General features: G+C 46.3%; 1 protein-coding gene across 1 annotated transcript in view; it reads right to left on the bottom strand.

The window, feature by feature from the left end:
• The window catches only part of LOC130117297 (roundabout homolog 1-like), a 130,440-nt gene extending 123,163 nt beyond the window's left edge, over window positions 1-7,277 (bottom strand). Inside the window, exon 1 of the mRNA XM_056285506.1 lies at window positions 6,816-7,277. Coding sequence (XP_056141481.1) covers window positions 6,816-6,936 — 121 coding nt within the window. The 5' untranslated portion in view covers window positions 6,937-7,277. The remainder of the gene's footprint in view (window positions 1-6,815) is intronic.
• Between the last annotated feature and the right edge of the window lie 5,316 nt (window positions 7,278-12,593).

The following is a 12,593-nucleotide window of genomic DNA, read 5'->3' as shown; positions in this document are numbered from 1 at the left end:
TAAACCGGCACCCCCCACTTCAACCCTTGGGTTGTTGTGAGGAGGGTGTGTGGACACCCAGCAGGACTAAAAACAAAACATGTCAAAGGGCAGATGAGTTCTTCTGTGAACCAACACCCATCTATAATACCTGGAGAGGAGATAGGGACCACTAGGTACTCCCCCTACTGAAACACAATGATGACTCAACCTCTTGTTGAGGCATCAGCTGTGCTCCTACGACCTCCATAGGTTATGGAACTGATGATGATGATGATGATGATGTGAATGACCATTACTTGTGGACAGAAGACTGGCAAGCCATGTAGAAAAAGCAGCAGAGACATGAAGTAACAAAATAGAGAGAGGATCAAGGTGTCTAACAATATTTCACTTACAACGTTTCATAACTGTTCATTTAGGACTCATTTAGACCATCACATACTAACAGAAACTCCTGACCTCGGTTTCAAAGTCAACCTGAAAAAGATTACTGAATTTGAAGTCGGGCTATCCTCTCGCGGCAGTAAGGTTAGACCTCGGGGCATGACAGCCATACAAGCTTGCTGATGAGCCTCTTTCCTCACCGTCCTTGCTCATTACTCACTGCAAGACTGCTGGTTTATTGGGAACTGATAAACCAAGAGAGGATTTGTGATGGATTGGGTTCGGTATAAATGTGATATTCAGGGGAAGCCAGAGAAATCTAACAACCCCGTCAAGCTCGGGCCAGGAATGACAGCAGCCTCGTGGGAAAACTCCTGCTCCATACAGCCAATTGAACATCCGTGACCTATTAAGCCATATGGCTGTATAGGAAAACTATCAAAATCAGACCTTCAAATATAATAGAACAATGGAAAATCTTAGTTTGATAATGTCGTTGTGTATGGCTATACATGTATTGGACCTATAACTGACTATAGATGTTACAGTTCATTATGTTAGCAGTGGCCAAATAGGACTTCAATTAATAATTATTAACTGAATCAATCAATCAATCAATCAATCATTGATTGAATTATTCATTAAATTAATAATTATTAATTGAAGTCCTGCAAATCAGCTGCAAAACACTTTAAGCTCAGTTGAACTAACACAATGCGTTAGCATCATTATGCGATTAAAAATGTTAAATTCAATAATAGTTATTTTGATGTTTCTCCAAATTCCTACGTGATACGGCAAATCTGAGATTATTTTTGTGTTTGGCTTGACATTGTCTACCATAATCTCGATTTTTTCCCCCCCAGGAAGCAAAACGTTGGAAAAAAAATGTGCTGTCAGGTGTAATCTAACACTGCAGTAGTGCACCAGGCTCCCCTCCTCACATAGACTCCCCCCGATGAAGACAGTAAGAACGCTGCTTTTGAAAAACAAAATGGTTGGCAGGGGTAGGAAAACACCAAGGGGGGCAATCTTCACTCCCGAACAATTACCTAAACTACTGGAAGCTTCAGTTTGAGTCATTACTCCGGATTATCTCTGGATCTCATCCCAGAGTTCCTCAGATACTGGCTAGCAATAGATATACAAATTGAGGCAAATCGTTCGCATTTCAGTTTTTTTTTTTGGTTTTTTTTCTGGTGAGAAAGGAATGCTGCTTGGGAAGCAGCTCTTTAGGATGCCATCTTAGCTTAGAAGGGCTTTGAACGGGCTATCCTAGCCATCGCTAATGAGGGAGGGGAGAGCGGAGGAACGCTGAAAAGAAAGACAGGAAGGACTGAGAAGATGTATGGCAGTAACGGGAGTCTCTATCTCCCCCCTCCATGTGAAACCCATGATGATCAGCTAACCCTGTGCTCAGCAATAAAAAAAAGCTAATGTAATCACCATCGTGTGTGTGTGTGTGTGTGTGTGTGTGTGTGTGTGTGTGTGTGTGTGTGTGTGTGTGTGTGTGTGTGTTCTGTGTTCAAATGAGCGTATTTCTGTGTGCCAGTGTGTATCCAACTGTGAAATGCAGAAAACTTTGAAAGATCGACTGGAATAAGAACCACCGCTGTCTGCGTGAGTGATGGGCCCCTGACAGCAGCAGAGGTACGCAGTTTGCACACGGCTAACTAATTCTGCGGCACCTTTGACCCGTTAACCCCCTGACCTTTCGGAACTGTCCTTTCGGAAATACTAATTCCGCCAATTACTCGTAGGCCTAAATCCTTGTGGGACACTTCATAGCGTTAGTCTTCAAGTAGACATTCTGACAGCTCCTCCGTCATTAAAATTCTTCGGAACAGATGGACAGTTGTATACGGACACATGGTGCTTAACTGTATGTTTTTCAGACAGACAATGTCTGGGAGTGAAACAATCTGTCTGCCTCCCTCATTCCATCTTGTCTAGAGGAGGGAACAGGCTGGATTCCCAGATTAAACACTTCAGGGCTGGCTCTTCCCAATTACCTCTCAACTCGGGGCCAAGAAGAAAGCCGGTTTATTTACAGCACTAATTATCCCAAACGCCTTCGCGCACGGCCAAGGCTGGACACAGACCGGAAAAGAGGAAACCAAGGCCAAAAGAGAACAAACGGTCCACACAAAACCACAAGCCCATGGGATTTTTCTTTTCTTTTTTTGTTTTTTGGGTAGACTACCCAGATAAACCAAGCAGGCGAACCTACTGGCTTTTGGGGTGACTGTTGTGGGTCACCTCAGGATAACGCCCAGATTAAGGCTTCTCGGCGCTCGGTTTCCACTTCACTGAATCATTTTATAGGTAAACATCGGTTTTACACTAGTTATACATCTAAAGAGCATCCCACTGAGTTACTGGGGTAACTTATGTGGCACCTGAATTTTTTTTTTTTTTTTACTGTGTTCTGTAAGGTGTCCTTGAGTACTTTGAAAGGTGCCCACAAATAAAATGTATTATTATTATTACCTTTCACACATGAAACACAGCTAGCTGAAAGTGCGTCATTGTTAGAAAGAGGCAAATAAAAACAATCACAAGCAGTAGAAATATGATTAAAAAAAAGTCCATTTAAAGGCGCTTTACAAATTAAAAAGGTTAAAAAATAAAAGCAAAACTGCAGCATATGAGCCAGTTTTACACAAAAGCCGACGTCAGACGACAGAATGATCCATTTAGTCGGCACTAATACGGTACATATTTGGACGGTTTGGAGACAAAGCAGGAGAGACAAGACTGAGATGGCTTGGACATGTGTGGAGGAGAGATGCTGGGTATGTTGGGAGAAGGATGCTGAATATGGAGCTGCCAGGGAAGAGGAGAAGAGGAAGGCCAAAGAGGAGGTTTATGGATGTGGTGAGAGAGGACATGCAGGTGGCTGGCGGGACAGAGGAAGATGCAGAGGACAGGAAGAGATGGAAACCGGATGACCCGCTGTGGCGACCCCTAACGGGAGCAGCCAAAAGTAGTAGTAGTAGTAGTAATACGGTATATATTACTGAGGCGATAGTAACTAGGAATGCAACAGAGTTGTGTTGTCGACATTTTAGTTGCATACTTAATTTCATGCTGGGTAATTGTTTGCGTTACCTATTAACGTCGAGCGATTTGCATCAGATCTCTGTCTAGTGTAGTTCAAGCAGCGCCTGAAGACAGCCTCGCATCTAATGAAGCCATTAAATTGTCCAGATAAGGGCTTGTCGGCCCAAACAGCCGAATTGGTTGACTGAACTTCCTTGGGTAAATTGCTGATATGAAAGGGAGACAGAGAGGGGGGAAGGGGGGGGGATTTTTGTGGGGAAAGGGAAAGCACAAAGACATATTCCTTTACCGGGGGCAGGCAGTTAGCGAACGACTTCCCTCAAAACGAGAGGTTGGTGCCAATGAAAGCTTGTGCCTACGTGCATCGTTGCATGCATGCGTGCATGTGCGATCACCTGTGAACTCTTGCACACACCCCACAGGCATTTGTTGACGCTCTAAGTAGCCGTCTCCCCCCGCCCCGCCCCCCCCCCATGAGCCCGCACCACAGGAAACAAGGGGAAGTGATGAAGATGACACAGCCTTCACGCAAAACATGCCAACACCAACACCGTTACACACGCCTGAACGCACATCAAGTCAAACAAAACACCATACCGGCGAAACAGTTGCAGCAGTGATTCGAGCAGGGGGGGGGGGGTTTGTAAGACAGTTTGTGAGACTCCCCCCCCCTCCACCCCACCCCACCCCCCGGCACTCAGGTTAAAGTGTTCCCGATAGGCAGAATTTAAGTTGGTGTCTATAATGATCTCAAAATAAAGAAGAAAAAAAAAGGGGGGAGGAAAAAATCCCCGAAAATTTTCAAAATAAAGAAACTAAATGCATCTTACTCAGCTGCAGGCTTGGGTGGGAATCACCATACAGCGTTGAGTGTCATGACACTGTATGCACGATGAAGCTTCAGCTCCCTGCTCAAGTCTTTCAAAAAAAAATGCAAAAAGGCCAACGTGTTCGTAACATAAATGTCAAACCAGGCTTTAAAAACGGGTTGAAAGAGCTTAACTGCCCCGAGTGTGGTTGGGGAAAGTGCACCGTGCCAGACTTGTTGCCAGTGGTGAAGAACAACGCCACCAATGCTAGATTTAGTTTAAGTGCACGGCCTCCCCTTTAAAACAAACCGAGCAACTTCATCACGGCTGAAGCGGCGCTTTCACTGCCACAAGGCAACGCCGAGCTCTGCGAGAGGAGCACGGCGGAGGGGGCCTCGCAGACGTGGTCCCCGCACTCCTTCTTCTTCTTCTTCTCCTCGGTTTTTCCACACTTTTAAAACACGCCGTTTGCCATCGAACATGTGACATAAGACATACGTGGGAGATGCGGTGCAGCCAAAGTGGTCTCCAATGACTGCGGCTCATTATTTCTCTTATTTCTCGGCAAGAACAGAGGGAAGCTGACAAGTCCATCAAAAGAGGGTTATCAGAGGAAGCCTTTTCCACCGTGCAGCCTCTCCCATCAGATCTATCATCCATGGAGAAGTCCTCATTAGCGGCGGAGCTCGGTTCATCACTGTCAGTCTCAGAAATACTACGGGGGGGAGAGTCGTTAGCTTAGCGGATGACGTAACAGGTCAATGCCCCCCCCCCCAGTCGGGCAGAATCAACTTTCCCTTTATGATTAACTGCTCTACAGGTATATATGTCCCAACAGTGGTTCAGCGCTTGCAGCCATGGCTGTTGGGTAAGCAGCATGAACGCGGGAGCGGGAATCCTGACCTATATACTCGGTTCACCTCAAGAGACCTTTCCGGTCGTATAAATCAACCCGTTCCCCTGTGGGATTACTGCACACACTATAATTGATGGATTTAAAGTGGTTTCCAATCTGAGGATTTATTTTTTTGGTACCTACCATCTCCACTGGAAATACAGAGGATATATGAGCTGGTCTGGAAATAAAGAGGCCGAAGAGGTCCCTCTATAGTTTGGTTTTGTTCTTGGTGAAAGCATTGCATTTGTGTTTCACCGACGAAACGACTCCTTGTTAGTGAATTATCAAACAAGTCGTACTGAGTGGCGAGGTCACAGCATTACCCTGAAGATGCAAAATAAGGATTTGTGGGTAGAATAAAAAACAAACAAACACCACTTTACCACATGCACGTACGCGTTTAATTTTCATCAGTCAGACTATTAATGCATCGTCTGATTACATTTGGCGGATTGATTCTGCAGACTCGCGCGTGGCTAGCTCCAGGTTGAAGACGTTTCATAAGCAGCACATCTGCACGAGCCCGTCGCACACCACTAACGATGAAAACTAATGTTTTTTTTTTCTATTTTTAAAGCTGCGGCCCGAGAAGAGCTGAAGCGGGGCACAGTAAACTGGGCAAATCTAATCGCCAGCCATGCAAACCTGGCAGCTGCCTCTGTCCAAACACATACGCTGAGGACATGCCTGCACATAAGCATATTCCCATACACCCCCCCCCCATACACACACACACACACACACACACACACACTCATTTGAGGTCAGTTTTCTGAGCACTTTCACTTGTTTTTGCTTTGTTTTGCTTCTTGTCATATCACTAATATAGTATCACTAATGTAGCCAACTGTGCTGGCTGACGAGCCCTAGGTGAGAAGTGAAGGGAAAGAGACCACACTCGCATTATCTATCCTGCATTTCTGACACAAGGGCAACTTTATGCCCAGTTGTACCGTTGTTATTTCCTGCGACCCTGGGAGCGGGATAAGCGCTGCAGATAAGGAATGAATGAGCGTACTATTGGCAACAAAGTTTGCCCAAACACAGGACTGGTGTGTAAGGGCACGGCGGGGCACCGTGCCAGGTGAAGCCAGCTCCACCTGTTCAGGCCAGCTGCGGGACTGTGGTGTAACGGGTCCTCAGCATCGCCCTCCCACCGATGTCTCGGTTACTCGGTTAAACTGCAGCTCCGGTTGGGGCACCCACTTAGGGACAGGCTTTGGTTACCTATAATATGTCACACTTTCTGCTTCCTACTAGCTCTTCGTTAGTCTTATTTCAGCAGCTGACTCAGATTAGCATACCTACATACCTTTGTGACTTTCTAGTTTTTTTGTGACATTTGTGTTGAATGATTCATGGCTGTACGTCAGGGCCCAGAGGTGTTTTGGCACCATATGCCTCGAGTCAAGGCCACTTCGTTATGGGACGACTGACTCTTAGATAAGGGACGAGGCGGATATCTGCAGGGAGAATAAGGGATGATAAACTTGCGCTGGTCCGCATCCTCCCTCCTCTCCCACTTTCTTACCCCATCCTCTTTTCCCACTCATCTAGTTTTTTCCACACACAAACAAACAAGAGAAGTAAACATCCCATCATTTTGGGAAGTTTAACCCAAGAAGCAATGCCCCCCCCACCCCACCCCACACACACACGCACAAAAGTACCCCCCATACCTGAGCAAATCTGAAGTGCCAGTAGAAAGTAAATTCCCATAAAGCTCCCCGGCATCATTCCAGGGCGGCTAGAAGACGAGCAGGAACCGTAATAAATCCACCGACCCTTGTCAGGTTGCATCTGCCGGTCCCCCTCGAGAACGACGGTCTCCCTCCTTAACTTTATATCACAGTTTGGCGCAACGAGGCGGAAATAACCCAGGGACGAGCCCCTTTCCAAAAACTCTGCCCGGATGATTGCTCAGACGTCTTCCTCGGCAGCGCCGTCTCTCATGGCGTTATTATCTCCGAGCTGTCGCAGATTGGTGACACCGTTCATTCTTTAAAAAAAAAAAAAAAAAAAGGAAAGGAAAAAAGCAAAGCGCCACTTCACATGTCTGGGATACGGCAGCTAGTCTCTGGTCCTGGCCAACTGCTCGTCTCCGAGTGCAACTAAATCTAGCAGGAATTCCTGGGTTATCCGATGCTGCGGCTCCACTTCGGGTTTTCCTCCCTGACACAAGCCGGACCCAGGACTGGCGAAGAGACTTCTTCTTTAATGATAAGAAGAAGTGTCGCTTCCCTCTCCGCTCTGGTTTGGCTGAAGCGGCGCTGGTTGGATGAGGCGCAGCGTCCCCTGCGCGCATACGGTCGGTATTCCCTGACAGTACTTTCTCTCTCTCCCCTCTCCCCAGCCCCCCCTCCCCCCCCCAGCCTCACTCTCTGCGGGGATCCCTTCCTCGCATGTGGAGCACCGGCTCAGTACATGACCCCCACCGGTCACAACAGGCTCCTCTCCCCTCACTCCTCCTCCCCCCTATAGGTTAAGTTCGCCACCCTCTCCGCAGAAAGTCGTGGGACGCCCGTGTCGTGCCTTACTGTAGCGCAAGTGCAGCAGCGTTCGCCACCGCGCCATCGGACGGTCCGCAAAAGATCAAACTTGCTCGCTTTATCGGGGTTCAGGTTGCCATTTTGAACTCGCGGACGAACTCGCCCCGCGCCCACGTGCGTGGGAGTCCGAAGGCTCCGGTGAGGCAGAGCTCGCGGAGGGGAAAGCCCGTTAAAACGCGACTTTATCCCGACTCGTCCTGAGACGCGTCCCACCTCTAGAGCCCGAACTGTCTGGCCTCTCGACCCCGACGTGACATGAGGGAATCACATTTCAAATGCATTTATCCTGTAGGTGTCCAATATATATATATATATATATATATATATATATATATATATATTTTATAACTTTCTGTTTTATGAGAATTGACAGGTCGACATGTGTGAGCGTTTATGGTGACGTTGATACTAAACACATCACACCGGTAAACCCCTGTAGGCCGTGGCATTAAGCTATATGTTTAACTTGTTAATTAAAGATGGGGGGGCTTTGAAAGAAGGCACTGTTGGTTTAATGCTGACAGGAGGCGTTTGAAGCGTTTTCCTTTTCTTTCTCAGCTGCTCCCTCTATCGACAATAACGGTGTAGTGCAGCACTTGCGCGCTACCTCCCAAGATATGAATCAAACAAAATAAGTTTTGTTTTTGTTTGTTTTTTTTGTCATTTTCACTGATACACTGAATAGATGCCAACATATGGGTCCAGTAAGGGGCATTAACGGAGGTAACCTGAATAAGAAAATCTAATGAACAAGCAATGTACATGAACATGTAAGAAGATCACAAACAGAACTACAAGATTACTCATGATTGACTTTGTCTGAGCTTGTATCAACTACAGTAACCATTCATACCTTGCAGCTTTGTTATTAAAATGTTATGATATTATGTTAACATGTTTTATTCCATGAGGATAAAGAATCAAGTGCAACTATTTGGAGTATCGTGTGATATATCACGACAATATTTCACTGAATATCACCCCGAGTACCATTAAGACCTTTTCTTGAAAGCGAAAAAGAAACTGTGGGCTGGTGCATTATTTCTGAGGGAAATCTACCATTCAAATACAGTCCTCATCAGTGCTTGAACTGCAATAAAAAGAGTGTTAGCATTCATAATATCCACTGACGTACGTGTGGTCGGGCCTCGTCTCGGCTATTTTGGCTTGGCATCGGCCGATCTACATAAACCACAGCTACGGCAAGAAGCCGTTCATCCCTTTAATAAGGTGTCTTTACTATAACACGATCATCAAATAACATGAAATTTATGTAAACAACAAATTTTTGCCCCCCCAGTTCCAGTGCATGGGCTGCCATGCTGCATCAACGTTTAAGGATAGTTGAAGCCACAGAACATCTTCTGTACAGCATGACCTTGCTCACTGCAGAGCCCGAGCAGACTTCTGCAAGGATTTTGTGCCTTTCTTTTCTTTCCCTCCCTTTTCTTTCTTTTTTTTTTCCAAACGATAGCAATCTGTAAGCTTCTAACAGCAAGCTTGTGAGCGTTACAGCTGCCAAATGTCAGGATCACAGAGCGTGTCGGAGCGGCAGCGAGGCGGCCAAGGTAAAAAGCATGAATCCCATTTATCTCTGGACTGAAACACAATGTGGTAGTGCATTGGTTAGATTATGATTGTAATTGGGGGGTGTGTGTGTGTGTGTGTGTGCTGAAATCCATTAATACATGGGTACATACATAGGTTATTCACAACATAAAGTTCATGAACATTTGAATACCTGGATAAACCAAGAGATAGCAGCATACAAAAACAAGTACCAGTGTACAGGTAGGCGAAAACAAGAAGAGCTGTACGCTGACCTAACCCCAGCACGAAACCGACTGGTAAAAATAAGCTTATTTCTAAGAGTGCGGGCTACTTTATTTGCCAAATGTGCGACCCTCTCAATAAGTCAGGTACAGAATGAATGAAATGTTCTGCAGGGCAACAGGGATGAGGTCAGTTTGTCAAAGCCGCGGAATACTTGGATGCAAACGGACTCCATATTCGCCAGCTGAGATAGCTGCAACAAATGAAAAGATGGAAAAGTAAGTAAAAGGCGGGGGGGGGGGGGTCACACTCATTCCTTCCACTTTTTGTGTGGTTGTCATTTTTTTGGTTAAGATATCCAAATAATTTGATTAGAACGAGAATTTGGTTGGCTTAAGGAAAGCAGTCTCTCCCCTCTCTCCCTTTCTCTCGCTCCCACTCTTTCCTTTCCACTGTCTCACGGAATAAGGCGTTAAGCCTGTGTCCTATGAGTCAACCCAGGCTTGAATGACGTTTACTTTCTCAGTCAATTGGCCTCTTCCTCAAACCCTCCGGGGACCCTGCGGGGCCAACTGAGTGCTTACAGTTTAAATGTAACCACTTCTCCAACCAGAACGGTGGAGTTCAGCGTGCCTGGCAAACGACCAGGCAAATATGTGAAGTTCGAGTCTCGCAACCAGCTCATTTCAGACTTTCTAGCGGACCCGTTTAGTTTTTCATTTCGTCTTGAGCAAATGCCCAGTAATCTGTGTTTTCTTTTCTTTCTCACTCACGCGTTCCGTTTTCTCACTGTCTCTTCTGTGTTTATGAAACACATAATGTGGCATCATAATATACTGGGCAATTTGGTCCTTTTTGCAGCATACATGTGACCATGAAAGCATTCATTCTGCTCCCCATGTTTACTTTGTTTACAACATTTCTATGCCTAATTTCTTTTTCTTCCATTTTCCATGCTGGATAACCTTTATCTCACCTTTGACCTTGCTTTGTATTGAAGATGGAGATGATCATCTGGCCCAGTGCCTGGTAGCTTCTAACTGTGTTCAGTGGAGGACCATGTGTATACGGGTTTTTATTCCAAGCACACTCCAGCAGCAGATTTCTCTGGTCCCCCCCCCCCCCCACGGTTAAAGGTGTGCTAATTAGTGAAAACAGCCGGTAAAGTGTTTGGCTGTAATCAAATTACATACACATTCCTTTCCATTGTGCATCATCAGGCGCAGCAGATCAAACCTCTTCGTGTTCTTTCGTTCCCTGAATCCTCCCGATTACTCGCTTTACTTCCTAAAACCTTCCTGCTGTACTGCAGCAGCACGCTAAACTCAATAATATGGTACATTCATACCGCGAACTGGTAATCATGTAGGTACCTTAACAGTCTCATTCTCAGTGGGAAGATGGCGGCACGAATTCACATTTGATGCAGCCTCGCCCAGTACCAGTGTGGAAAGATGGAGGCGCAAATTCACCTTTGCGCCGGCCTCACCCAGACCCAGTACCGTCCGGGCAGTTTCTTTGTCCATGTCTGCGTCTAAGTTTTGTCTTCATTTAATGGATGGGAGAGCTGGTGCTGCGTCCTGTGGGCCCAGGGACCACAGTGTTGCATGCTGCGACCGAGGAGGTAACACTGAGGGCGGTCTGACAGGACACGGAAGCGGGGCAGGCTAAGCTAACTGCTAGCCCATGCAGACCGGCAGTTCCGATAACACCGAGGGTGTTCTGGCGGCGGCCTCGCCTGGTGTTGACTGGGGTGTTTTTGGTGTCGTCGTGTGGAGTGCGGGGAGGTGTGTCAAGGGTGTCTGGCTGGGACAGCTGGCAGATCGGCTGAGGGAGCCTGGTCTGCCGTGTCTGTGGGCTCAAGGACCACGGCCCCTGCCCGGAGCTGCGCCCGAAGAGGAAACATTGAGGGCGGTCTGACAGGATGCGGAAACGGGGCAGGCTAAGCTAACTGCTAGCCCATGCAGACCTGCAGTTCCGACAGTCATCCTGGCTGGCGTTCATTCCCTTGGAAAGTGATTTTTGTTATTATTATTATTATTATTTATTTAGTTTGGATATATGTGTTCGTTTGGATATGTTTTTGTAGTTTTTGGATATGTGTTGTGTTGCGCTGCTGTGGGCTGGGGGAAACGACCCACAGTATATTTGTCATTTCCCTTCATGTACTTCAGTACATGAAATGAAATGACAAGTGAAGTGGTCCTGGTTCGGATTCACGTCAGGTGATTTATTAGAATAAGCGTGCCTGCCACCACTACAGCAAGCTTTCATACAGATGAAGAGGAATGACTGCAGTGTCCTTGGTGAAACGTGCTCTACAACACTATACAATGACTCGACAATATCGTGTTTGTAATGCCTAAAGAGCAATTTTATGAGAATTAGTTGATCAAGTCTTTATGTTGCAAGCAGGACTTTTATTTTGAAAACACACACTATAATTTTGCATATAAAGTTAATTATTGTTCATGAATGTGCCTATATGAAGCTGTTGCCCCGTCTCTGTTAACACCTTTCGAACCCGAGTTCGTGTGAAGTGTCACTCCAACACAGTTTTCTGCTGAATTAATTAATATATATGTTGGTCTGTTGTATTAGGCTGAACACAACACTGTTATCCTCTACAACACAACTCTGTCCACATGGCCTAATTCAAGGCCACTAATGGAAATAAGAACACTGACGCTCAATGAATCTGACATCAGCTATCCTCCTGTAACCACTCACATTAATTAGCTTCAGCGGAGATGCAAATGAGATTTGTCCTGCTATACTGCAGTGACTGGCCATCGGTCTCAGGGAAGGCGCTGGGTCAAATTACTGCACAAATATTACCTGTGCCAGGGAGCCCTCGCCGTCCAGCTGGCTAAACAAAACGAATCACATCACGGCTAATACAATGAAAGAGGACCTAGCCGTCCACCAGCAGCGCTGACTTTCTGCAAGTGTGGCCTCAAACATAACAACAGGTGCAGCGCATGCAGCTGACGGAGTTGGATGTCATTTCTTCAGTCCATTTCACAGTTGATAACCATCCAGTGCATCTACTTTGCTAATATTCCCCGAAACAGATGGGGGAGAAATGGTCGCAAAGGAACAGGCACGTCAGTGTGGCAACACATAAAATGGACT

Source organism: Lampris incognitus, chromosome 8 (genome assembly GCF_029633865.1).
Source record: "Lampris incognitus isolate fLamInc1 chromosome 8, fLamInc1.hap2, whole genome shotgun sequence".
Classification (NCBI taxonomy): domain Eukaryota; kingdom Metazoa; phylum Chordata; class Actinopteri; order Lampriformes; family Lampridae; genus Lampris; species Lampris incognitus.
The sequence above is the reverse complement of the archived record's forward strand: the minus strand, read 5'-3'. Positions and strand labels throughout refer to the sequence as shown.